Here is a 27,460-nt window from a genome sequence, read left to right as displayed (position 1 = left end):
GTCTATGATTAACTTAAAAAAATATGTATCGCAATTGCACTTTGTCGATCAATTATGAGAAGCCAGAAAGAACACTTTCACGCGCAGCGTAAAAGCGCTGGCGTTGAAGCGCTGGCGTTGAAGCTTCGACTTGACGACTTGTCGAGCTTTCGAGCGAGAACGAGCCGGGAAAAATCATACAGCTATAACTTTTGAACCAACCGTCTGATCAATACCAAAATTTACTCGAATACAATTCATACCAAATGCTTTCGATCGAGAATGGGCTGGGACTTTGAATTTGATGTTTAGTATATGATTTTGTATAAATCCAAAAATTTAATAGGAAAAAATAGGGTAAAAATAAGACGAAAAACACTAAAATTGCTATATCTCTGGAAATACATTTTGGAAAAGCTTCAAATTTTGGGCCCAAACAGTTTATGGCGCATGTTTTCGAATGGCTTTTTGTTTGAAACTGAATTCTTTAAATTTGATAGTGTTATCTGTAAAATAGTCCAAAAAATACCTCTAAAAATGGCTTTGACCACATTTACTGGTTCGAAAATTGTGAATCGAAAAATAAAATGTTCGTCTCCGACCCCACGGCTACAGATCTGGCTTTTAAAAATTGTGGGTTTCACGAGCGGTTTTCCAGTGATGGAAGACACAAATTTTTAAGAGCGGATACAGACATCGGCCATGTATATCAGAAAAAGAGCTCTCAAAATTCAGACTTTGAGTTCCGGGTTTCGGGTCAAAATTCAATCGAATGAGCGCATCTAAAGCTTCAATTTAGTAATAGGATTTTTTCCTGGGACGAATCCTCGCCGTGCACGAATTTTTTTAGATTTCTGAAAAAAGCGTTTTTCCAAAAGCAAACCTTAAACCTTTCTTTTGTAAGAAAGGCAAAATATAAATTCCTCTTCTTTTCAAGATTTGTGCTGTGCATTCTGAATAGTTTCAATTAGAGGGTGACAAATCTCGAGATTTTAAATATCCCGAGAATCGATAGTTGAATTTTGTAATTTCCCGGGAATTTCCGGGACTCGGGAGTTTTAGTTCTTTAGCAAAATTATTGAGTTGTTGACAAAAATTTATGACTTTTCCATAAATTTAAAATCAATAAGTCACAGGTATTTAACACAGTATTAGTTGTAAATTGAAATATTAATTACTTTGTGTAATATTTGGAATACTTGTTGAAAATGCTTCCCAAAGCTGCTAGTACATGTACAATTCTGGAGTTTTTTTTAAAAGGTCCAATAAACCAAATTTCCAGTTTTTGCGTTTTGGGTGTTTTTTGAAACCGCCTTGAGTCAGGGGTGTTAAAAACACCCAAAAAGCAAAAACTGAAATTTTGGTTTATTAGACCTTTTCAAAAAAAACTCCAGAATTCAAGCATGTATTGGTTTATACTGATATATTTTTTTATAAGTTCTCACTGAATGATTTTACCTGAGTTTATTCTTTGCTGATCGCAGTAGACCTCAATCTATTTTTTTTTTTTTTTTTGATGCCCTTAAAAACAACAATTTCAAATATTTGCAAGTTCAGGATTTTAGTTATGAAACAAATAATGATTTTAGGCAACATTTGAAAGTTGTTTTTTATTTCATTTTTAATTTATTTTTTAATGTATTAGACAAGATAATTTTGATTGTCCAATTACAATCCGTGATTTCCCACCTCAACACATTTGAAAGTTGTTTTTTCGTTCTTAACTGTTAATTGGCAGTAAAGGAATGATTCAGTTGCAAGGAATACTGAACTGAATATCATCAACAAAAAAAATCAAAAATCAAATTATTCGCTCTACAGCATTGCCTTGGCGTTCTCGATTGCGAGATTCCTACTCGAAACTAGGTGTTCGAAGGCTTGATTGTTGAGGCAATTGCAAACTCGACGACCCCTACACCTGGATTGAGCTAACGACCTAACCCTTTAGGTTAGACCGGGGCCACCATTTACTTCCCCGTCCGACGGAAGGCGTGGTCAGACAAATCTCGTCTCGAAAAATGCCACCGGGACCGTCTGGAGTCGAACCCAAGCCGACTGGGTGAGAGGCAACCACGCTTACCCCTACACCACGGAACTGAATATTACCAATTGCCAATAAGTTTTACTTAAATAACAATTGATTTTTGGTGCCTTTTTGAAATTTAGAACAAGAGAAGTCTTTAACTTCTGAGAATCGAATCACGTTTTTCCGTTGTCTTATTTTTGATTGAAGAGCCAAAAACTACTCCTAAATACCTTTATGAAATATTTAAAATTTGCAAAAAAAAATATAAAAAATATTGCAGACTCATTTTTGATTGCAATTTTGATTTTGCAACTTGAAAATATTTTTATATTTTTTAAAACATTTTTGATTTTTTTTTTTTCAAAATAATAAAGTTTTTTATATAAATCATCTCTGGTACCACTAAACTCTTGCGCAAAAAATAATTTTCCAGTCCTCCAAAAGATGCCACAAAATTTCCAAAATTAAAAACAGCATATTTTGGGAACTCAACTTAAACGAAAAGTCTAATAAAACAAATCGGATTTTTTTTCTTCTATGATCTTTTTTTAATGTTCCAATCATAACCTAATACTTTGCTGAGGACATCAAATCGATCTGAACATCCCTTCTCAAGATATAGGTTATGAATATTCATAAGCCTACTTTGTGTGACCGGCTTGCAAGATTGACGTACGGTGTGAATGGGATAAACGCAATGTTTACATTTGTTTTCAGGAACTTTAAAAAAAGTCGAGATTTGATCTATAATTGTAATCAGCTGTTTTTAAAATGTATTAGTATTTTTCATTTAAATCCTTACTTATCACCTTTCTTTTAAGTGTGGCGAGATAAAATTATGATATGATTTAAAAAAGTGTTTTTTTTTTTGCGGAGATCTTTCAAAAACTTTATTTTTGGATAGGAACACCCTAATCGCCAAATCAGATCAGAGCACTTTCAATCTGGATCCTGCGGGTATTTTGAGCACCTTGAAAAACGATTTCATGAATACGAGAAAATAAAATAACATCGGCAAAAAAATTGAGCAGTGGGATTTTTTTATCATGGTCCGTTACGTGAAAACCCATGCGATTTTTCAAGGGAATGATAGGAAAGTAAAATTTAAAAAATCATTAAACGTGATCAATGCACTCGCAATAAACCTGCAAAATCATCATGCGTCTCCATTGAATACTTTCAGTGAACTTTGTTTTATGGAGAAGCATGATAGTTTAGTTACGTTGTCTGAAATTCTAAAAATATCCAACTAGCAAGTACAACTACTCAACTAACTATCAACACTATGAACCACCCAACCCTTCATCCTTACCAAAAAAAAAAGCAAGTTAAAAAGTTGCCTACCATTATAATCGATGAGCGCCTTCTTCAGATCCCACTCCCACGACTTGAGACAGCTGACGGCGTCCTGGGCGTTGGCGCCGGTGTGCGTGATAAACTCCGTCACCAGGTGGGTGGTCTCCATAGCCCCACGTCCACCTGCTGCTGCCCCTCCTGCCCCTCCACCGCTACTGGCACTGCGCGACTTTCGCACCTGTCGCGACTCACCAGCAACTGCCGCTCCGTTGCCACTTCCGGTGCTTCGTCTTCGTCTGCGCTGGTTCTGGGTCGATTGGCCGCCGTTCCGCCGGCAGCATCCGCCGCAGCAGCAACAACAGCAACACCCGGTACAGCCACCCGGACCGGAACAACACCGTCGTTGGTCGGCTTCGCCGTCGGTTCCGGAACGAATCTTGCCCTTGCTGCCGCTGCTGTTGTTCCGGCTCGGAAGCTGTGGCCGAAAGTCTCCGTCGATGCGGGTCGCAATTTCGCCGGATTTCTTGTCCGGATTTAAAGCTAGGTTAGCACAAAGTTCCGTCCCATGCCGGTTCCACGATGAGTTCTGTTAGTTTTTAAGGCATGAATGGGTTGTTTTGTTGTCCAAGGTAGCCGCATTCGTGATGATCGTGACGATGATGATGGTGTGGTTGGTTGGTTGGGATGGATTCGACCCACACACCAAGGACGGGAGGACAACAGATCCGGCCCGCGCGATGACAGTGCAGAAGAGACACACATACGGTGTGGGTTGGTTGGGTGGGTGTGGTTGTGTGTGTGCAAAAAAAGTAGACCAAGAAGAAGAAGAGAAAAACAGACATGAGTTACACAAAAATATATGCATCGCCGGGAGTTTTTTGTTGTTTTGCTTCTATTTCCAGAGATACCGCACCGGTTACATCCGTGCGCACAAATACACACACATACGCGTACAGAGAGATCTATACATACAAACACACTTGGTCTAAAACAAGGGTGACGGAAGTTGCCGGTTGTTGTTGTCTCCGGCTCGAGCAGGGACAGCAGTTGTGTTCGGGGAAGCTGTGAACACAAAAAGTTGCTCTGGCCAGCGTCATGTGATGATATTTTATGTTTTGGAAGGCCAACTTTGAACTATTGACTCATTTTTATATAACTTGTCTGCTTTTTATCAACGGACAACATGACAATAAATTTGGAAAATTAAAAAGTTCAAATTTTAATTTGGTAGAGCATTGAAACAATAAAACCATGTTGACACTAGTTGACTTTAGGTCCATCCACAACACACTTCAAATTTGCGAATATGTTAAAACATTTTAAATATTACTAAAAAAATCTCAACGGGTCATTCTCCGCGACCTCACACAGCAGTTGACCCGACTCCTCTTCGATATGTGTGAGACGTTGTCCTTAGGGGTGACTGTTGTCCCTGATCACGAATCCGAGCTCCATTTTTCGATATCTCGCGACAGAGGTCGGTACGACCCCTTCCACCTTTGATCATTTCCAGAGTTTTTTTTTTTTTTTTTTGAAAAGGTCCTATAAACCAAATTTCCTTTTTTTTTTGCTTTTTGGGTGTTTTTGAATACCCCTGACTAAAGGCGTTTATTATAACACCCAAAATACAAAAAATGAAAATTTGGTTTATAGGACCTTTTCAAAACAAAAACTCTAGATTTGAAAAAAATACGTGCTTTTCAATAATTTTCAGCCTGAGACTTTTGTGTAAAATTGGATGCCAAAGGAGAATGGGCAAATTTGTATGGGAGCTGGTCCAAGGATGTACACGAACGGGACCAACTTTTTTCGAAAGATCTTTGAAGTTTGAGCATTTTGGGTAAAAATGTACAAAAAATCGTATTTTTGCTATTTCTAAAATCATTTATAAAATCTCTGTTTTATTATGGATTTCAATTTTCTTGACTTCATTCGACGCGTATCAGCAAAAACTATGAATTCTGATATGTCTTAGCATGATTGAAACATGATTTCTCTTGTTTTTATCCATTTGAACCGTTTGTACAAGAGGCATCCCATATAAACAAGTCGAAACTTCAAGGTTTTGAAACCGGAACCAACCCAGACTGCTTCAGTGAGTATGGAAGGCTTCAGTGCAATGAACTGAAGCCATGCGGGTATGATCAGTGGTCAAAAACCGCCGACATCTTTCTTGTTACGGCGGTAGACTCACCGGTCTTAACTCCAAGGAGTTCTCGGATGACTCAGACCATCCCAATAAGTAGTTACAACATTGCACTGAAGCCTTCCATACTCACTGAAGCAGTCTGGGTTGGACCTGGTTTCAAAACCTTGAAGTTTCGACTTGTTTCTATTGGATGCCTCTTGCACAAACGGTTCAAACGGATAAAAACAAGAGAAATCATGTTTCAATCATGCTAAGACATATCAGAACTCATAGTTTTTGCTGATACGCGTCGAATGAAGTCAAGAAAATCGAAATCCACAATGAAACAGAGATTTTATAAATGATTTTAGAAATAGCAAAAATACGATTTTTTGTACATTTTTACCCAAAATGCTCAAACTTCAACAACTTGTAACTTTTGAACCCCGGGGTTTAGAGAGTTGGTCCAGAAGACTTTTTTTCATGTCTCGGCGAGATCTTACGAAAAAAGTTGGTCCCGTTCGTGTACATCCTTGGACCAAATTCGCCCATTCTCCTTTGATAGCGTACTCAGAATTCCGAAAAAAACGTATTTTTTATTAGAAAAAAAAAACAAATATTCTCTCATTTTGCGATACTTGACTGTTAAATATTTTGGGACATATCATTTAATAGGAAATTAAAAAAAATCAAATCTACAGTTAATTAAAACGTGTTTTGGCATTTAGTTTTTTTTTTTTCAATTACGTTTTATTTTTGTGATTTTGCAGAGTAATTTTCTAGAGTGTAACAATGTTCTACAAAGTTGTAGAGCAGACAATTACAAAAAAAAATTATATATGCAATCGATTGTAATCGATTACAACTGATTTTTTTCTTTAAGAATTTCTGTATTTTTTTAAAACAAGAATTGCTTTTTCTAGAAATAGTTTATTGTTTTGACTGAATGATTTTTTTAGTAGATGTTTTCCTAAATTTAATCCATCTCATGTCTGTTTTTTTTGCAAAAAAATAATATTTTTATGTATTTTTTATACATTTCGATCTTACAGTTCTCTATACTGGGCTTAGATTTTTTACCTGGAGCTGGATTACTACTTTTTTTTATGTGTACAGACCCAAAAAAATATAATTAAAATCAGGGGTTCTGGTCATTCTTTAAAAAGCACCCAGTTTTCTTATGATGAAATCTTAACAGATACTGGATTTCAATGTTGAAAAACAAAGTTTTTCATATTTATGTTATTTTTAACTAGATCAAAAATTTTAAAATGTCGAAGATTTCCTTTATTGATGAATTTCATTTCCATTTAAGAATTAATTTTAAATATCGCGAAGAAACTGGATTTCCTTTTTTCCTTTACAATTCGAGATTGTATATTTTTGATTTTTCTGAAAGAGCACACAATTTTGAAACAAACTGCATCAATAACTCTAAACTGATGAAAATTCATATGGGACATTAGGGTGTAATATGGTTGTATGGAAAAAAATAAAGTTGTCCAAATTTAGCGAGCACAGCAATTTTTCAGTTCCTTTTGGGGTCCTAAACAACTCCCCCAAAGTTTGGGAACGATTGGTTTAGTCCTCACTTTGCGCAAAGCGATTCAATTTTCCATATAAATTTGTATGGGAAAACCATTTTTTTGGATTTCGATATTTATAAAATCCACGTTTCACGCTGTACTAAAACCGGATTCATATTCTGATGCTCTAGAAGGTGCTCTACAACTTTCTCGAAGAGAGTATGGTGCTAACTTGCTCCTAAAAAAAGATACAGCGCACAGTGGGCGAAATGGAACCCAAAATCGGACTTAATTGAACGCGGCTGGTTCCCTGGTATGAAAAATAGTGTTTCTTATGTAAAAAAATCCGGGTAATCGATTGGTGATGGTTTCATCCACCGCACGAAACGGCAAAGGGTCCATTTTGCCCAAATTCCTATTTTTACATTTTTCTTGAAAATCGGTCTATATTTAGAGCGGAGGCTTTATGCGGCCATCAAAATGCACTTAACTTATGTGAAAATGTCCCAGAAATCCAGTAAAAATATGCACGCAAAAATCATCTAGGGTCCAATTAACCCCAATTCCGCTATGAAAGCATTTTTGGCAATTTTCATATGTTAGGTCAGATTTTAAAAATCTGAAAATATTTTTATCGTAAAGATCAGACAATTTTACATAAGAAAGACGATTTGCACTTGATAGTTTGACACATTTATGTTGATATAGAAATTAAACTAAATAAAAAGATTGAAGAATCAATTTTGGGCCAATTTTGTCAAACGCAGAATAAACTGCCTTTTACATAATTTTTATTTTTATCAACATAAATGTGTCAAACTATCAAGTGCAAATCGTCATTCTTATGTAAAATTGTGTGATCTTTACGATAAAAATATTTTCAGATTTTAAAATCTGACCTAACATATGAAAATGGCCAAAAATGCTTTTATAGCGGAATTGGGGTTAATTGGACCCTAGATGATTTTTGCGGTGCAAGTGGATATTTTTACTGGATTTCTGGGACATTTTCACATAAGTTAAGTGCATTTTGATGGCCGCATAAAGCCTCCGCTCTAAATACAGACCGATTTTCAAGAAAAATGTAAAAATGGGGAATTTGGGCAAAATGGACCCTTTGCCGTTTCGTGCGGTGGATGAAACCATCACCAATCGATTACCCGGATTTTTTTACATAAGAAACACTATTTTTCATACCAGGGAATCAGCCGCGTTCAATTAAGTCCGATTTTGGGTTCCATTTCGCCCACTGTGCAGCGTGTTAAAAACTCGTCTAAAATGTGTTTTTTGCTCGAAAATCACGTTTTAGACGAGTTTTGAGGGCAAACAATATTATCAAATTGTATGCATAGTTTTTGTCCCTCGGGTCTTATCAAAGTCAGGTTAAGACAAAAAAACAAGCCTGATTTTAGAAACTTCGAAACAAAAAGTACCACAAAATGGTTTAAAATCATATCAGTTATGCTACTTTTTAAAATTTGTGAAATATCTTTGAATTCATGAAAATGTGTTTTTTTTCTGAACATTTATTTATGTTCTGTACCAATATTTTAAGCCAAATTTCTAAATTTGCTTAAAATTAAAAAATACTTTATTTGAATTTTAATTCTGAATTATTTACCAAATAATTTTACAATTATTTTCAAAGAAAATTTAAATTTTAGTCAATATTTTATTCAAAATTTCGTGAGGATATTTTGAAGGTGGGAGGTGGGGTGGGCAAAAATTTCAAATCAAATTAACAAAGGCCTTGCAAATATTTGTCTCATGTCGGTTCCAATACTGACTCGGAAAACTAATTATTTTTTTCAAAAAAGCCAATTCAAAATGCATTTTACCGCGTTTTTTTATATTTGAACCACTTGAATTTTGGTAAAAAAAAATTCAATACAGTAAAAAGTTATTTTTCTTTTTCAAAATAGTAATTGATAAATACGACGAGTGCTGAAAAAAAACTAGTTTTGCGACGAGTTGCATCAAGCATATTTTTTCATTTCCAAAAAACACCCTAAAATGAAATTGAAAGTTGAAAGTCAATTTGCCGTTCAAAACAATGTTGAAAAGCATTACTTTTCGATACAAGTGCTAAAAACTTCAACTTTTTCAGCACCCATTTCAGTCAAAATTACTGTTTTTTTTTTTTGTTTTTTGAAAATTGTATCATGCATTTCGAAACTCATTTTTGCGATGAAATGTTGAAATGTTTGAATCCTGACTTGTAATTAACATTTGTATTTTTTTTTTTTGCTAAGCCCACCTTGTCAAAGGACAAAAAAAAATCTCAAATATTTGCGCTGACCTAATTGTAACAACATATAAATCATAACGAATCATACAAAATCATACAAAATGATGAAAACAAAGCATGAAATATGAAATTTAGTTTAAAAAACAATAACGAAAATTAGCTTTATAATTTGTTTTTCACTTATGCTAATTTTCTGGTAAATTTTCAAAAAAGGTCAAAACCAAAATGAAAATGTTGAAAATAAATGTAAATGAGCAATTCCAGCTCAAATCAGAAATTTTTCTGGTACTTTTGTACCCGACCCTCTCCGATTTCAATGAAACTTTGTAGACATGTTATCCTAGGCCTATATAAGCCATTTTTGTGTATATGAAGCCAATAGTACTCGAAAATAACATTTGAGGAGGGCGTAAGGTATTTAAATATTTGTAATTCAAAAATAACTGTATCTCGAAGCCGTTGCCTCGTATCAAAAAGTGGTCAAAGACAAACTTGTAGGAAATTGGACGGGCTTTCTGAAAAAATACACTGAAACAAAAATACACGCCACATCTATGAGATTTTTTGATTTTTAAGTTTAAATCTTAAATTTAAAGGTGATGTCACGATTTTTTTTTCGTTCAAAATTTTTGAGGAAATAGCCTTAAATGTTACCAAAATACTGACGAAAAATGCAGGATGGTATGTCTCTTCTTAAAAAATACAAAAATCATTTACTAAAACTGTTTTTTTTTTGAAAAGTGGTCTAAACGTCAATTTTTTAAAACCCAGTAGTGGGAATCGATTCTCCAGACAATTTCACATAAAAGTCTCCATATTGACCATTGTCCTATGTCCAATCCTTGGGAAGATACAGCGGTTTTAAAAATAAAAATGTTGAAAAAACGGTTTTTTGTGTGGTTTTTGGCAATTTCTATATGACATACTTGGTTTTTCAGTCTCGTAAATATTATTACCGGAAAGCTCGTCCAATTTCCCATAAGTTTGCTTTTGACAGCATTTCAATTGGATGTAAGGGCTTACAGATATAAGCTTAATTGCATTGCTTATAACTGAAAATAGATTTTTTTTTCAGTGTGGTAGAAACTAGGATAGTAAATTTGTTACGTAAATATAAAAACGATATAAATCAAAAAGCTGTCAAAGACAAACTTATGGGAAATTGGACGAGCTTTCCTGAAAAACCAAGTCTGTCATATAGAAATTGCCAAAAACCACAAAAAACCCGTTTTTTTAACAATTTTATTTTTGAAACCGCTGTATTTTCCCAAGGATTGGACATAGGACAATGGTCAATATGGAGACTTTTATGTGAAATTGTCTGGAGAATCGATTCCCACTATCGGTTTTTAAAAATTTTGACGTTTAGACCACTTTTCAAAAATACTGTTTTAGTAAATGATTTTTGTATTTTTTTAGGAGAAACATATCATCCTGCATTTTTTGTCAGTCTTTTGGTAACATTTTAGGCTATTTCCTCAAAAATTTTGAACGAAAAAAAATCGTGACATCACCTTTAAATTTAAGTTTTAGACACAAAAAATAAAAAAAAATCTCATAGATGTGGCGTGTACATATTTTTGTTTCAGTGTATTTTTTTCAGAAAGCCCGTCCAATTTCCTACAAGTTTGTCTTTGACCACTTTTTGATACGACGCAACGGCTCCGAGATACAGTTATTTTTAAATTGCAAAATACAAAAATATTTAAATACCTTACGCCCTCCTCAAATGTTATTTTCGAGTACTATTGGCTCCATATACACAAAAATGGCTTATATAGGCCTAGAATAACATGTCTACAAAGTTTCATTGAAATCGGATAGGGTCGGGTACAAAAGTACTAGAAAAATGCCTGATTTGAGCTGGAATTGCTCAAATAGAAAATAAAATACTTTTGTCAAAGTCAACTTTTTGTGAAAATTAACCTAATTAATAATTTCATGAATATTTTTTGAGTCACAAGATGCTCAAAATAATGACGATGGAGATGCACCAGTACTTGCAGTCGTTAAAAAGTAGCACCTACAATTCTGGCACTAGCAAATCCGCACAAACCTGCAGTCTTTAATGTTCTTTCCCTCGCTCCCCACTAAACTGATACTAATGGCAACAACCACTTTGGTTAATTACATTTATCAATGCTTTTCTGAGTAAACTGTTTCCGCCAACATAGACACAAATGCACACATGCAGAGATTGTAATTTTCTAGACCAAACTTGCAGCATCCAAGGCACTCTTCATAAAACTGATACAACTACACTGGACCTGGCTACACTGTTACAACCAGAATGTATTGTTTCTAAGCGCTCGTAAACAAATTGTCGAAAGTGGAGTTTTATCGTCTTAGTTCGACCTGAAACCGACTTAAGTTATCGCCGGAGTGGCCGCTGCGACCGTGGGCGTGTTTGCCGATCTCGTCGTTGTGTTACCGGATTTTCTCGGCTGCTGCAAAATCGCCGGTTTGTTTTGGCCAGGACGCGTCACTCGCTGAACATAGACGAGGAAGAGGAAAGTGAGCTGTATCATTCTCACGTCTCACTGCTCGCCGCTGCGCCAGAATGATACGCTCTCCAACGACTGACAGCACCACAACAACAGTCAACTCAGCAAAGCGCGGCCGACCGAACGACTCGTTTGGGTCAGACGAACTGATGTCGTTTGCAACGCCCCCACAACCGTCGCAGCCGATGACCCTGGATGCCCTCTTCTCCGCCATGAACAGCAAGTTCGACTTGACGCTACGGAGAATTGAGGAGTCTAACGCCAGCATCGCCACCAAAATCGACACCGTTAAGGCAGAACTCGAGGGAAAGCTGGACGCAGTTACGCGCGAGATTAACAACTTTAAGGGCGAGTGCGCCACAAAGTTCCAGTCGAATGAAGTTGCACTTTCTGGACTTTGCGAGCAGGTCAACGAAATTCGTCAAGAGATGGGCGGCCTTGAAAAACGAGACGAGCTTATTGTGAGCGGTATCCCTTACTTGCCCGAAGAGAACCTGGCGAAGTACTTCAAGGCAATGTGGAAGGAAGTCGGCCTCAGCGAATCCAGCACGCCGTTGATCGACACCCGGCGACTGAAATCCGATACCAACGGAGACGGAGTGGTCCTGCTTCAGTTTGCCTTGCGGAACAACCGAGACGACTTCTACAGCAACTACCTGAAGAACTGCAACCTGAAACTCTCCCACCTGGGCATCAACTCGACACACCGGATCTTCGTCAACGAGAACCTGACCGTTGCGGCTCGGAAACTCAAGGTGGCAGCTCTGCGGCTAAAGAAGGATGGAAGGCTGACGACGGTATACACGAAGCTTGGGACCGTCTACGTGAAGCGTGCTGCTGGTGAAGCTGCTGTTGCTGTTCGTTCCGAGGAACACCTTCACCGACTATAGTCGAACTATTAGTTAAGTACTCATTTTTCGTTCTTTTTTCGTCCACTTAACACAATTTGTTTTTAATAAGTTTGTAATTTTGTAATTTGTGTGAAATTTGTAACCAAAAACCATCAAGAACATTGTAAAAATTGTCGTAGTTGTAGTTCTGCCCCTCTGTAGACTGCTTTCCGTTCTGTTCGCAATGCCAAGACCGAACCGTACTTCACTGAACATCCCCGGGGCAGTGATGAACGCTGTCCTCCGTTCTGGCAAGCTCAACGTTTGCCACGGGAACGCCCAAAGTTTGTGTGCCAGAAAGTTTGCAAAACTCGACGAACTGAAAGATCTCCTGCACAGCTCAAAGATTTCGGTGGCTTGTTTTACTGAGTCGTGGCTTTCCCCTAAAACCAGTGACCGAAGATTAGCTATTCCCGGATTTTCTCTCATCCGTAACGACAGGAAGTTTCAACGTGGGGGAGGCATAGTGGTCTACTGTAAGCACCACATCAGTCGTACCGAAGTTTTCCGCACCGAACTGACAGCAGAATCGGCGGACAAAACAGAGTGCGTTGCGGTTGAGTTGCGTGTTGATGGTGAGAAGATTCTGCTCGTGGTGGTCTACAATCCCCCCAGGAACGATTGCTCGGAGTTTCTGGCTGCGAAGCTGTCGGAGTTTGGTACTCGGTATGAAAACGTTCTTTTAGTTGGTGACCTTAACACAGATTTGGCAGTACCAAGCACCCTACGAGACCGTTTCACCGAAGTCCTTCAAACCCACGCTCTGTTTTCGGTTGGTGTGGAACCAACCTTCTATCACAACCGAGGCTGCTCGCAATTGGACCTCTTCATAACGAGCTGTGCCGAGAAAGTTTTGTGCTTTAACCAAGTTGGCTTTCCTGCAATGTCGCAACACGATCTCATCTTCGGGTCCCTCGATTTCGACGATAGCCCGGCACCGATGATCACTACGTACCGGGACTACGTCAATTTTGATGCAGCAACTGTCGAGAACGCGATTCTTGCCATCCCATGGAGTGACTTCTTTGCAAGCAACGATCCGGATCTACTGGTCAACTTCTTCAACGAACAGGTGAAGCAGGTGCACGATGCGTGTATACCGCTCCGGACAAAGAGAGGCAGTAAAGTATCAAACGCTTGGTTTACAAATGAGGTTCGGACATCGATGTTGGAGCGTGACTTAGCTTATGGCGACTGGAGGAGAGCGCCGAGAGCCTTCAAGGACGAAGCACGCCGCCGTTACAACACGCTGAGGAACAGAACAAACGCGATAGTAGCGGCTGCAAAAGCGCAATTCCTTAATCGATACCTGGACAACCGTACACCGTCGAAAATCCTATGGAATCGCCTCAAAAGCATAGGGGTGGGGAAGGAGCGCACATCACCCACGTGTGACTTTCACCCGGACGCTGTAAACCAAACCTTCCTGTCAAGCTACATCGCTGGTGAACAAGTGCGCAGGAGAGCAGGACCTGATAATCCGTACAGTTTTGCTTTCCGACCTGTGCAGCAATGGGAAGTGGTGAATGCTGAATGGGATATTAGTTCTAACGCTACTGGACTTGACGGACTGCCGATTGCCTTCGTCAAGATCATCCTGCCACTGACCATACAGCAAGTCACACACATCTTCAACAGCATCATCGAGACTTCTACGTTCCCAGTATGCTGGAAGCATGCAAAAATCTTGCCATTGCGGAAAAAGCCTCATCTGAACGCGTTGACCAACCTCAGACCGATTAGCATCCTGTGCGCACTGTCGAAGGCTTTCGAAAAGCTGATGGAACGTCAGATGTCAACGTTCATCGCTGAAAACAACCTCCTTACGGATCATCAAGCCGGATTTCGGAAAGGTCAAAGCATACAAACTGCTGCTGTACGAGTCTACGACGAATTAGCGAAGACGGTGGACAACAGAGGGTCTGCTGTTCTGCTGCTACTCGACTTTTCAAAAGCGTTTGACACGATTCCACATCGCAAGCTGTGTGCCAAACTGGAAGTACAGTTCAACTTCTCTGTTTCTGCGGTCAACCTGGTCAGATCGTACTTGGAAAACCGAACACAGACTGTTTTCTGCGGTGATCAACAGTCTGAAACTGGAGTAGCCACTTCTGGAGTTCCACAAGGATCAGTGTGGGGCCCGCTGTTGTTTTGTTGCCACGTCAATGATCTGCCGACGGCCCTCAAGTTCTGTTCAATCCAGATGTATGCAGATGACGTTCAGCTGTACATCGGTCGTCCTGGGCCCTGCTCCCGTGAAATCATACGCATGATGAACGAAGATCTCGCAAGCATAGTGGAATGGTCGCGTCGAAACCAACTGTATGTCAATCAAGCAAAAAGCAACGCGCTGTTCGTGACTGGTCGCCGTAGAGCAGCTGTTCAAGCCAACATGCTGCCACCTGTGGTAATGGATGGGCAGGTAATCAAGTGGACTGAAAGTGCGAGGAATCTCGGCTTCATCTTTCGGGCAGATCTGCAGTGGGACGACCTGATTAAGCAGCAGTGCGGAAAAATTTATGCTAGTCTCCGCACGCTCTACAGTTGTGCTGCTGGTGCTCCGGATGGGACTCGCCTAAAACTGTTTAAATCGCTGATCCTCCCCCATTTTCTGTTTGGCGAAATCCTACACGTCAATCCGAGTGCAAGTGCCATGGATAGACTACGGATATCGCTGAACTGCTGTGTCCGGTTTGTATACGGATTAAACCGTTACGACCACGTAAGTCATCTGCAAGCAAATCTCCTGGGATGCCCGCTGGACCACCTCTACGCCCATCGCTCCTGCATCTTCCTACACAAGCTGATCAACACGCACTCTCCACCTGCACTGTTCCAGAAGCTGATACCGTTCCGGGGTCGTCGTTTGGCAAACTTGATTATCCCGCGCAACAACACAGCAACCTACGCTAGTTCACTGTTTGTACGAGGCGTGGTAAACTGGAACATGCTGCCAACGGAGGTTAAGCGATCGAGAACGGAAGCAGGTTTTCATGGGAAGTGTCTCGCGTTTTGGAATAGTTTTTAAGTAAAGTTGTACTACTGCGACAAATACGAAAGTAGCAATCAAAAAGGGTTTCCCTTACGCTACTAATAAATAAACAAACAAAAAAAAAAACACTGGGTTGCACGAAAATTGCAGGTTTTTCTTCGAAAAAATATATTTTTTGAGCGAATTGTCATTTTTTAATCAATTTTCAATTTAAGATTTTAAGCTTTCAAATAGAAGCAGTTAATTTTAAGATAATTTTGAAGCACAGTGTAATAAAATATTGACCCTTTGAAGACTACAAATCAAGCAAGAAGCGGATATTTGCTCTAGTAAAAAGTCAGTTTATTTTGCCCCTTTCTCTTTGCATGAGTCGAGATATTGCGTAAAGCGGTTGCATTTTCCTTGATGTGCTGAAACGCAAAACTTTATAAATTATCAAACTGCTCTGAGATTTCACCAAAGCAAATTGCTATTTATTTGATTTTTGTTTTACTCAACAGCGGGATGCGTCAGCTTTGTTCTGGTTTGGTCGTAGGAAGAGATGCTCTCATAAATTTGAGATAAGAATTTCCCACAGATATTGCGATGACTCAGTGAGTTAGGTGCACTTCAGGGCTAAGATGCAATAAAAAAAGTTAAAAATAAAAGTATCTGAACAACGCAATAACTGAAACTGAAATGAAATGAAAGGAAACTGTCTTAGAAGGAATTCAATAAAGCAAGTATTTAATTCAATTTATTCCTTTCGCTAGAAAAGGAATTCCCCTTTCACTCCAAGAATAGTATTGTCCAATAAATCCCTAACAAGACGTCACTGTGTTCAAGGGCCAGCATCTGATGCCAATTCTTGAATCAACAACAACATCGAAAGCTGCGATGACTAATTTGTCCTCTCACAATTTTTTTTTCATCGTTACTTCTTACTGTGCTTACAACCAAAGTTTGGCACGAAAGTTTTCACAAAAAGCACACCCTCATATCCGTAAACCTTCTTTCTCGTGAAAAAGAAGCCGCCACGCACCCGCTATAAAATCGATTTTTAACTGTTTACATTCGCAGTTTTTGCATGAAGCGCGACTGACGAAAAGTGTGACTCATCACTTGCCTGCCTGCCCAACGATGCCACCACCAAACACAATGCCGCATCATAACTTTATGGGTGCTTTCGCAAATCAAACTTGGAAGCGCTGTCGTCGGTATGACACTGACTGCCGCCTTCTCCCTACTGCATGGCGTGTCAATTTAGTAGGAAGATAAGCGAAAATTACTGACGGTGTTGGGCCTGATTAGCAGTTAGTAGGTGGTTTTATGTTGCTGCATCATAAAAAATTAATGCAAAATTCTATGTTTTTTTTCGAAAAATTATTGATATTGTCATTACGAAAATCGTCCGAAAATCGCGAAACAAGAAAAAATCGTCAAAAAGATTTGTCCAAGAAACTTCCATAAAAAAAATTTGCGTAAAACCGGCGCACTTTTGGTTTAGATCTTGCTGATTTGCCGTGGAATCGTTGTATAAATGATCATGTTCAAATTATGGTAAAACAGGTTGGCCACGGGGATTACAATATTTTAATTTTTTCTTGTTCCCCTAGTATCAATTCTTCCAAGCATTAGCTTTTTCTGTATTTAATGAAAGTCTTAGTTTTTTCAAACAATACAAACATCAAATGAAGAATCAAACCAACTAGAACTCCATTTTTGTTCTCATGTTTCATCCACCTAAAAGTAGAGCGTCCAATTTCCCGTCCCGGGAATTCCCGAAAAAATATATTTCCCGTTTCCCGGGAAATTTGTAAGTTTCTTAACTTTTTGGAACCATTCAAAACGGAATCGACTCTTTTATTTTTCTTAATGTCTTGATAACAAAAAAAAAACAATCATATATTCAACATTGCATCAAATATTTGAAAAATTTGAGTTGTTCGAACCGGGATCCGTGGTGAAGGGATGAGCTTGGTTGCCTCTCACCCAGTCGGCTTGGGTTCGATCCCAGACGGCCCCGGTGGCATTTTTCGAGGTCAGATTTATCTGACCACGCCTTCCGTCGGACGGGGAAGTAAATGTTGGCCCCGGTCTAACCTTAGAGGGTTAGATCGTTAGCTCAGTCCAAGTGTAGGAGTCGTCTCCCCGGTTCCTGCTTCGGTGGAGTCGCTGGTAGGCAGTTGGACTAACAATCCAAAGGTCGTCAGTTCGAATCCCGAGGTGGATGGAAGCTGAGGTGTAAAAAGAGGTTTGCAATTGCCTCAACAATCAAACCTTCGAGCACCAAGTTTCGAGCAGGAATCTCGCAATCGAGAACGCCAAGGCAATGCTGTAGAGCGAATAATTTGATTTAAATTTTAGAGTTGTTTGAAGTTAGATTTTTAAGGAAAAACTAAAAAGCTTTGCCATTTTGTTCAAAAGCTGAAACCAGTATGACTTGTTTTTGAAAAGTTATTTGTCATGAAAAACATAATTTCTGCATTTTGCCTTCCTCACTGAGGTAAGGCTATAATCCTGCTCTAAAAATGAACTTTGTATAAAAACGTCGTAGGCCCACCTTCATGTATACATATCGACTCAGAATCGAAAACTGAACAAATGTCTGTGTGTATGTATGTATGTGACCAACAAACTAGCTCATGTTTCTCGGCACTGGCTGAACCGATTTGACCCGAACCTGTTGCATTCAACTTGGTTCAGGGTCCCATAGATCGAGTTTTATATATTGGGATCTCACTTAACTGTATGCAAACTATGTCCGGGTCCACCATCCGACCCATTTTTGGTTAGGTTATCAAAATACCTTTCCAACGAGCCTAAAACATTGAAGATCTGGCAACCCTGTCTCGAGATATGGCCACTTAAGTGATATTGATGTACTTTTTTGAAGCCGGATCTCACCTAAATGTATGTAAACTATGTCCTGATCCACTATCCGACCTATTGTTGGTTAGGTTATCAAAAGACCTTTCCAACGAGTCCAAAACATTGAAGATCTGGCAACCCTGTCTCATAAATTCCATCAAAAGCTGGTGGAATTTATGACGTTAGCCTTAGAAAAGGCAACTAACAAGAAACGTCAAGCTATTTCCCCCAGAAGAAGGCGCCAATCAGCGCCGAAACGTCGGACACAGCATAAACAGCGTTTCACTTTGCCCAGACTGAGTAGCCGATCAAACTCAAATAATAACAACATCTATATAAATCAAGTTACAGTGCAAGAATCAATATAATTTCTTGAAAATAAGTTCTTTTGAAAAAAAATGACAATGTGGCAATTTGGTGATTTAAAAAAATGTATAATCGAATTTGCAATCGAAACTAACTTTAGAGATTTTTTTGGGTAATGTGCACCGTCTCCTAAAACAAATTCCAAAATAAAAAAAAAATCAAAGATAGTGTCTTTGAGGAATTCAAAATAGTTAAGGCCGATGCAAATATTTTTAAAAGTGTTTGTCCCTCGGCTCTGGCCGGAGTCGAGGGGGGGGGGGGGACAAAAAAATAAAAAAATATAAATATTAAAATAACATGCCATAGTTTCAACATTTGCATGGAAAAAGTGTTTTAAAATGTATTTTACACTAGTTCAGTTGTTTTGCCATAAAAATTTTCAAAAAATGTAAAATTTGACAAAACAAAAATTTTGGCGAAAAAAAACTTTAGCGATAGTAGACATCGAAAATTTTCATAAATTCAAAAGTTTTTTAAATCAACCCAAACATGCTAAAAATGATTCTAAACGCAGGGGAATTCATTTTAAATTGATTTTAACAAATTTCACTTAAATTTTCATAAAAATATTGAAGTTTTTTGAAAAAATATTTTTTTGCCCCCTGATTTTTCGAGTCAACATTGAAGGGGGGGGGGACAAAAACTTTGAATAAAATTTGTACCAGCCTAAGTGACAAAAACTTAATTGAAAAATCAGCACAAAAAAATTACTGTGTATCTATTCTTTCACAAAGTTTTTATAGTAATATTACAACTTTACTAAAGACACCAAATCAATCAACAAAATTCTTCGCAAGAAACATTCCTTTTTGACAGCTGTCAAATTTGTATTAAGAGCTGTCTGGATGAGATTTTTCAAGTTTAATCAGAAAACATAAAAAAAAATGTGAATGTAACTTTTAGATACTATTGAAAACAGGAACATCGGAATAACATGCTAGATTATCAAAACAACACAGCAAAAAATCCGATGGTAAAATCGCATGCAAAAGCATGCACATCACCTTCGTCAAATAAACACGTAATATTACACACTGCATGTACAATTTTTGCAAACACAAAAAAAATGCAACCGACGGGACCCAGCACCAACAGTAAGGACTGGCGCCATAGCCCACTCGGCCATCAGACCGATGAAAAGCTGTTAGGATAAACGCATATATGAGCTTTACATTTCGGTCAAGTAGGTTTTCCATACTGATGGGCTACATATTTCAGGGTGTAAAAACACATAAAATCACATTATTTTACACCCAGGCCTTTTACTCGCAGCTGGATTACTACTTTTTTAGCTGTGGCAACAGTATTTGCTTTCTATTTCCAATTCAATGCTACAACGAGTGACAGTTACCACTTCGTTGTATGGAATTTCAACCAACTTGCGTGTCCATATCGGAAGTAAACGTGGGTTGTCCAGGGTCCAAGTATTGCAACGACCAAACGCCAAAGAATGCCTCACCAATTAGAGGGTTATGTCCATCAGTAATACTTTGTACAGGAATCACACTGATTAGTGATAACGATTTTGCGTGGTGAGTAAGAGTTGGAGGTAAGACCCACCAGGGTGGCACATGTTTGTGATAACAACAATTGGTGAGCGATAAGCTCACCCAAATGGAATTGCCTTGTTGTAGTTGGTTCGCTATTAAAGTATAGTACACATTGGATTACTCAGGTACGAATGCTCCAGGAGATTTCCCAAATCGAAGCTCCTTAGCCTTCTTCATTTCCACGGTTCACCGGACGGAGATATTTCCAATAACATTATTTTTAGCTTTTTCCTGTGTCCTCCATTGATCAGCCTCCACCACCTTCCCTCAAAAGACAACTTGCACCACCCCGTCTCGAACGCCCACGCGGTCTCAATTTAGACTCTGCCGCGCTCTGGGATCGAATCACCACTTTTGGATATTTTTATCCCTATACCGTCTCCACGTTGTAAAAGGTAGATATTCGGGGAACCGAAAAAGTGCACCCGCAGAAAGAAATACGTCACACCGACGACCGGAAGGTGAGCGGCGCCCTTTTCCGGATAATTGAATATCGATTCCTGGGGGAGGACGTCGTCCTCCACGACTTTCGGGAGCATTTTTGCAAGTCTGGTGGTACAAGATTTCAACCCAATAACATGGTTGTTATTGGCGGAAAAAATCACATCGGAGATCCGATTTCGCGTCCTCTGTCGGCGGCGATGATTACGAACCACCCACCCGGTGCAGTTGAGATTCCTCAATCATGACGTATTACACCCCACGCCAAGGCAAAGGGCAGAAAATAAAATCTACAGATTGCTCTATGAAAACAAATATGTCAAGGACAAGATCTAATAATAAAGAGCGGCGGCGGCGCCTCTTTCTTCTTTCCAACCAGAGTCGATGTGTCATCTCGTCAAACCTAGTTCTACCAGTACTGCTACTGTTCACGCTGCCAAGACCTCGTACTAATAGGTTGGAACCATATTACAAGTGCGTAATACATTTCGTTCAACACAATAACCCAAAAACATAATCGGACAAGTAGTTTAAAATGAAATACCTAATGGAAACATACCGAAGTTAGTACCTCCAACCTTAGCTATTCCGGGCGACCTTGACGCAGCCGACACACGTGCGCAATGTTTGCACACATGTGGCCAACCTGCAAGTCTCGTTAGAGCAGAGAACGCGGTCGGACAATGTCATCGTCGACCGGGTTGTTGCAATGTAATTCATTATTTTGCCACAACTCAAACCTTTCGGAAACCGATTCAAAAGCAGGGAAAACGAAGAAAATCGGAACATTTCCCGGTCCACAAGTTGATGGATGGTCACGACCAGCACGGGGCCACGGGCAGCAGCAGTCGAGTTCCAACCTTTCTCAAGTGTCAGCGAGGCTATAAAAATTCCGACCACGGCTTCTGTGCGCTGGCATACGGACACAGACAAAAACAGAACAAAAACATTTCCATTTTTCAATTTTATTTCGATTTTCAAAAAAAAACAAACCCACTTGTCTGTGGTCCGAAAACCCGTTGACGTACAGAGTCTCGTTGAATGTTATGGCATCAGATCAAGAGTGTTCCACCGTGTGTTCCCGGACGATTTTCGATGGGATGGTCTGCCCCTAGGCCAGAGGCGGCAGCGCAGTTTGGCAAGCGAATGGACTCAAAAACGAAAACTGTAGTAAATCAAAATACCATAAAATATCAATGATGGACACTCTTCGAGACTAGATGGTGCAGAAAGTGGGATGGGATCGATGTAGGATGTATGAAACGAACATATGGAAGCTCTGGAACATGTTGAATAACAAGCGGGTGCTGTAGGATGAAGAGGCTGAAAACACATGCTACTTGTACTGATAGCTTGAAATAGAACAGTAAAGATTGGAAATGATGACACGATACCATCTTTTTTCATATTCGTGGATCAAACTAAACACAATTCGATAATATTAAAAGAATTCGAATATTTTTTACCTGATGATTTAAGTGTAATATGAAGAACATACGGAAACAAACTGAAATGGGTGCTGAAAAATTGAACTCTCCAACAGAAGTATCGAAATAGTAGTTTTTGCAATTCCGTCGTGAAACTAATTACTTTTCCTGTCATTCTTGAACGACAAAACAACCTACTTTTCTGTACCAAAAATAACAGAATCGAATAGTAACCCTTTTCAAAACAAATGCTGAAAAGTTCTACTTTTCAGCACTGAAATGGATGCTGAAAAGTTGAACTTTTCAGCACTTGTTAGGAAAAGTTATATTTTTCAACATTTTTTTGATTTGAACGATTCATTGACTCAATGCATGGACATTTATCCTATAATTCTGTTCAAAGGGTGTTTTCGGAATTGCAAAAAACGTTGTATGGAACTCGTTGCAAAACTTGATTTTTTCATCACTCGTCGTATTTATCCAACTCGGTGAACCTCGTTGGATAAATGTACGACTCGTGCTGAAAAAATCCTCTTTTCGCAACTTGTTGCATAAACTACTATTATGCAACAAGTTGCAAAAAGAGGATTTTTTCAGCACGAGTCGTACATTTATCCAACGAGGTTCACCGAGTTGGATAAATACGAAGAGTGCTGAAAAAATCAAGTTTTGCAACGAGTTCCATACAATATTTTTTGCAATTCCAATAAACACACACTGAGTGAAATTTTATGTCAAATTTTCATGTATTTTGTCAATAAATCGTATAAATCAAAAAAAAATTGAAAAGTTTATTTTGAAAAGTGTTGCTATTCGATTCTGTTATTTTTGAATGTTATAAATGACAGGAAAAGTAAGTAGTTTCACGACGGAATTGCAAAAAGTAACATTTTCAAATATTTTTTTTATTTGAGCGGGGAGTTAACTTAACACATGGATGTTTTGCATAAAATTTCATTCAATAAGCGTTTTTTGGGATTGCAAAAATTGTGGTAAGTAACTCGTTGCAAAACTTGATTTTCAGCACTCGTCGTATTTATCCAACTCGGTAAACTTCGTTGGATAATTGTACGACTCGTGCTGAAAAAAACTTTATTTTGTAACTTGTTGCATAAACTGCTGTTATTTGACATCTATTATCTATTATTATCATTTTTTCGCGAAAAATTAATTCTCAAATTCTGTTTTTTTTTTTGCCAGGAAATCTGAAATATTAGTCTAAAATTCTAAATTCTAAAATTTATTTAAAAAAGGCACACAATTTTACACACGTTTAATTTATTACAATCAAAGTTGGACTATAAGATGCGGAGATATTGGCATTAGAAAATGGGTTCGTTAGACTTGAGAAAGACTTTGTAAACTTTAATTTTCCTTTTTGTTTATCTTCTATACACTTTATCTCAGCAACTAGAGGTAAAAAAAAATATGGAAAAATCTGAGGAAAAAAAATATGTGTTCATAAAAAATCAGAATTTTAATGGAAAAAAAGTTTAATGAATTGAAAACAATTTGAAAAGTATTTTCCTGCGTTTAAAATCATATTTAGCATATTTGAGATCGATCAACAATATTTTATTTTTTTGTGAAATTCCATTGTACAGTACTGCAATTTATTTGGCCAATACATTGATATTTTGAAAGCTAAAGATTGCAAAACATCCGGGCAGGTGTAAAATGCATTTTTATAAACTTTTTTCATTCAATTGTTAAACCAACAAAAAAAACATGTCGTACTGGCGAGTTATTGTCGGCTAAAACATATGAAAAAATCAAAAATAAAGAAAGGATGTTGAGAAACTGTTTTTTTTTTTGTGTAACAAAAAAAGTTGTTCCTTGTACCTATTTTTTCTGAATATTCCGCATCAACACCTACAGCTTTGCCGAAGACACTAAATCTATCAGAAAAATCGTTTAAAAGATACAGATGTCGAATATGAAATATGAATACAAAATTGAATGTAATATTACATCCCCAAATATGAAGCTCATCAGTATGGAGCAATTCTCTGAGATTTCGGAAATTCGTTTTTTTTGTATTTTTAATCTGTCTGAAACTTTTTTGGTGCCTTCGGTATGCCCAAAGAAGCCATTTGGCATCATTAGTTTGTCTATATACTTTTCCATACAAATTTGGCAGCTGTCCATACAAAAATGCTTTATGAACATAAAAAAATCTGTATCTTTTAAAGGATTTTTTTTATCGATTTGGTGTCTTCGGCAAAGTTTTAGGATAATACTGAAAAAAATGACACATGGTGATTTTTAATTTCACTTTTTGCCACTAAAACTCAATTTGCAAAAAAAAAAGACTATTTTTAATTTTTTTTATGAATTTTTGATTTAATTAATACTGATTTAAAAAAATATAATACTTGTCGCAAAAATCAAATTTTAAATCGAATTAGCAATCAAAAAGTACTTTGGTAAAATTTTGATAAAGAGCACCGTTTTCTAGTTATACCCGAGCAGGGGTAAATAACACGGGAATACCAAATTTTGGTATTCCTTGGGCAAATAACAGGGACCAAAATGTGCCCTTGGTTGCCCAGTAATAGATGGTAAAATACCATGAAATCATACCAAAGTCTTGTATGTGGAAGGGCACAACAATACCAAACCATGTTATTCCCAAGGTAAAATAATACCTCAAAATAAAACCATTTCAATACCAAGTTGAGGTCTTCTGGATTTTTGAACATTGCTTGAATATCAAAACTTGGTATTACCATGGTTTTATTTTTAGGTATTCCCGCGCCCTTAGAAAATCAGTTTTTGGTATTCCTGTGGTCTTCCACATACATGATTTTGGTATGATTTCATGGTATTTTACCAGCTGAGCAATTCTCCACGAAATCGGTCTTGTTTTTGAAATTTTAATTTTTGTATTTTTTAATCCGACTGAAACTTTTTTGGTGCCTTCGGTATGCTCAAAAAAGCCATTTTGCATCATTAGATTCTCCATATAATTTTCCATACAAATTTGGCAGCTGTCCATACAAAAATGCTTTATGAACATAAAAAAATCTGTATCTCTTGAAGGATTTTTTTTATCGATTTGGTGTCTTCGGCAAAGTTGTAGGTATGAATATGGACTACACTGAAAAAAATGATAGACGGTAAACAAATTTTTGATGATTTTTTATTTAACTTTTTGTCACTAAAACTTGATTTGCAAAAAAAACACTATTTTTAATTTTTTTTGATATTTTTTAGAGGACATCAAATGCCAACTTTTCAAAAATTTCCAGGTTGTGCAAAAAATCTTTGACCGAATTATGATTTTTTTAACCAAAACTGATTTTTTCAAAAAATCGAAATATTGGTCGTAAAAAAATTTTAACTTCATTTTTCGATGTAAAATCAAATTTGCAATCAAAAAGTATTTTATTAAAATTTAATTTAAAGTGCACCGTTTTCAAGTTAAATCCATTTTTAGATGACTTTTTTGAAAATAATCGCAGTTTTTCATTTTTTTAAATTAGTGCACATGTTTGCTCCCTTTTGAAAAAAATATTTTTGGAAAGCTGAGAAAATTCTCTAAATTTTGCTTTTTTGAGCTTTGTTGATACGACCCTTAGTTGCTGAGATATTGCCATGCAAAGGTTTCAAAACAGGAAAATTGATGTTTTCTAAGTCTCACCCAAACAACCCACTATTTTCTAATGTCGATATCTCAGCAACTAATAGTCCGATTTACAATGTTAAAATATGAAACATTCGTGAAATTTTCCGATCTTTTCGAAAAAATACTTTCAAAAATTTTAAATCAAGACTAACATCTTAAAAGGGCCAGAAATTCAATATTACGCTTTTTTGAAATGTTTGTCTTGGTTTAAAATATTTTTTTCGAAGAGATCGGAAAATTTCACGAATGTTTCATATCTTAACATTGTAAATCGGACCATTAGTTGCTGAGATATCGACATTAGAAAATAGTGGGCTTTTAGGGTGAGACTTAGAAAACATCAATTTTCCTGTTTTTAAACACTTGCATGGGGGTAATTCTCCGCCAACTCACACAGCAGTTGCCCCGACCCCTCTTTGATTTGCGTGAAACTTTGTCCTAAGGGGTAACTTTTGTCCCTGATCACGAATCCGAGGTCCGTTTTTTGATATCTCATGACGGAGGGGCGGTACGACCCCTTCCATTTTTGAACATGCAAAAAAATAGGTGTTTTTCAATAATTTGTAGCCTGAAACGGTGATGAGATAGAAATTTGGTGTCAAAGGGACTTTTATGTAAAATTAGACGCCCGATTTGATGGCGTACTCAGAATTCCGAAAAAACGTATTTTTCATCGAAAAAAACACTAAAAAAGTTTTAAAAATTCTCCCATTTTACGTTACTCGACTGTAAAAATTTTTGGAACATGTCATTTTATGGGAAATTTAATGTACTTTTCGAATCTACATTGACCCAGAAGGGTCATTTTTTCATTTAGAACAAAAATTTTCATTTTAAAATTTCGTGTTTTTTCTAACTTTGCAGGGTTATTTTTTAGAGTGTAACAATGTTCTACAAAGTTGTAGAGCAGACAATTACAAAAATTTTGATATATAGACATAAGGGGTTTGCTTATAAACATCACGAGTTATCGCGATTTTACGAAAAAAAGTTTTGAAAAAGTTGGTCGTCATCGATCATGGCCGTTCATGGTCACCCGCGACAGACACGGATGACGAAACAAAGAGAAACGCAAAAAGTAACTTTTTCAAAACTTTTTTTCGTAAAATCGCGATAACTCGTGATGTTTATAAGCAAACCCCTTATGTCTATATATCAAAATTTTTGAAATTGTCTGCTCTACAACTTTGTAGAACATTGTGAAAAGTTGGCATTTGATGTCCTCTAACACATATCAAAAATTTAAAAAAAATAAAAATAGTGTTTTTTTGCAAATCAAGTTTTAGTGACAAAAAGTGAAATTAAATATCACCAGTTTTTTTTACCGTGTATCATTTTTTTCAGTTTAGTCCATATCTATACCTACAACTTTGCCCAAGACACCAAATTGATCAAAAAAAATCCTTCAAAAGATACAGATTTTTTAATTTTCACATATCATTCTTGTATGAACGAACTAATGATGCAAAATGACTTCTTTGGGTTTACCGAAGGCACCAAAAAAGTTTCAGCCGGATTAAAAAATACAAAAAAAATCGGATGACCGAAATCTCAGAGAATTGCTCAGTAGTGGGAGCATTCAAAAATCACGTTACCACAGAAAGTTTTT

The 27,460-nt window shown here is 37.4% G+C and overlaps 1 protein-coding gene across 3 annotated transcripts in view; it reads right to left on the bottom strand.

The window, feature by feature from the left end:
- Window positions 1-27,460, bottom strand: part of LOC6054456 (OTU domain-containing protein 7B) — a 66,702-nt gene that overhangs the window by 12,414 nt on the left and 26,828 nt on the right. For 2 of the 3 annotated variants that reach the window (XM_038252830.1, XM_038252832.1), the window contains exon 1: window positions 3,350-3,517. The exons of the other annotated variant lie outside the window; for it this stretch is intronic. In XM_038252830.1, the coding sequence (XP_038108758.1) occupies window positions 3,350-3,470 (121 nt within the window). In that variant the 5' untranslated portion in view covers window positions 3,471-3,517. Of the gene's footprint in view, window positions 1-3,349; window positions 3,518-27,460 lie in introns of those variants that run through there. 3 annotated transcript variants of the gene reach the window in all.

Source organism: Culex quinquefasciatus, chromosome 2, assembly GCF_015732765.1.
Source record: "Culex quinquefasciatus strain JHB chromosome 2, VPISU_Cqui_1.0_pri_paternal, whole genome shotgun sequence".
NCBI classification, from domain to species: Eukaryota; Metazoa; Arthropoda; class Insecta; order Diptera; family Culicidae; genus Culex; species Culex quinquefasciatus.
This window is presented reverse-complemented; position numbering and strand designations above follow the sequence as displayed.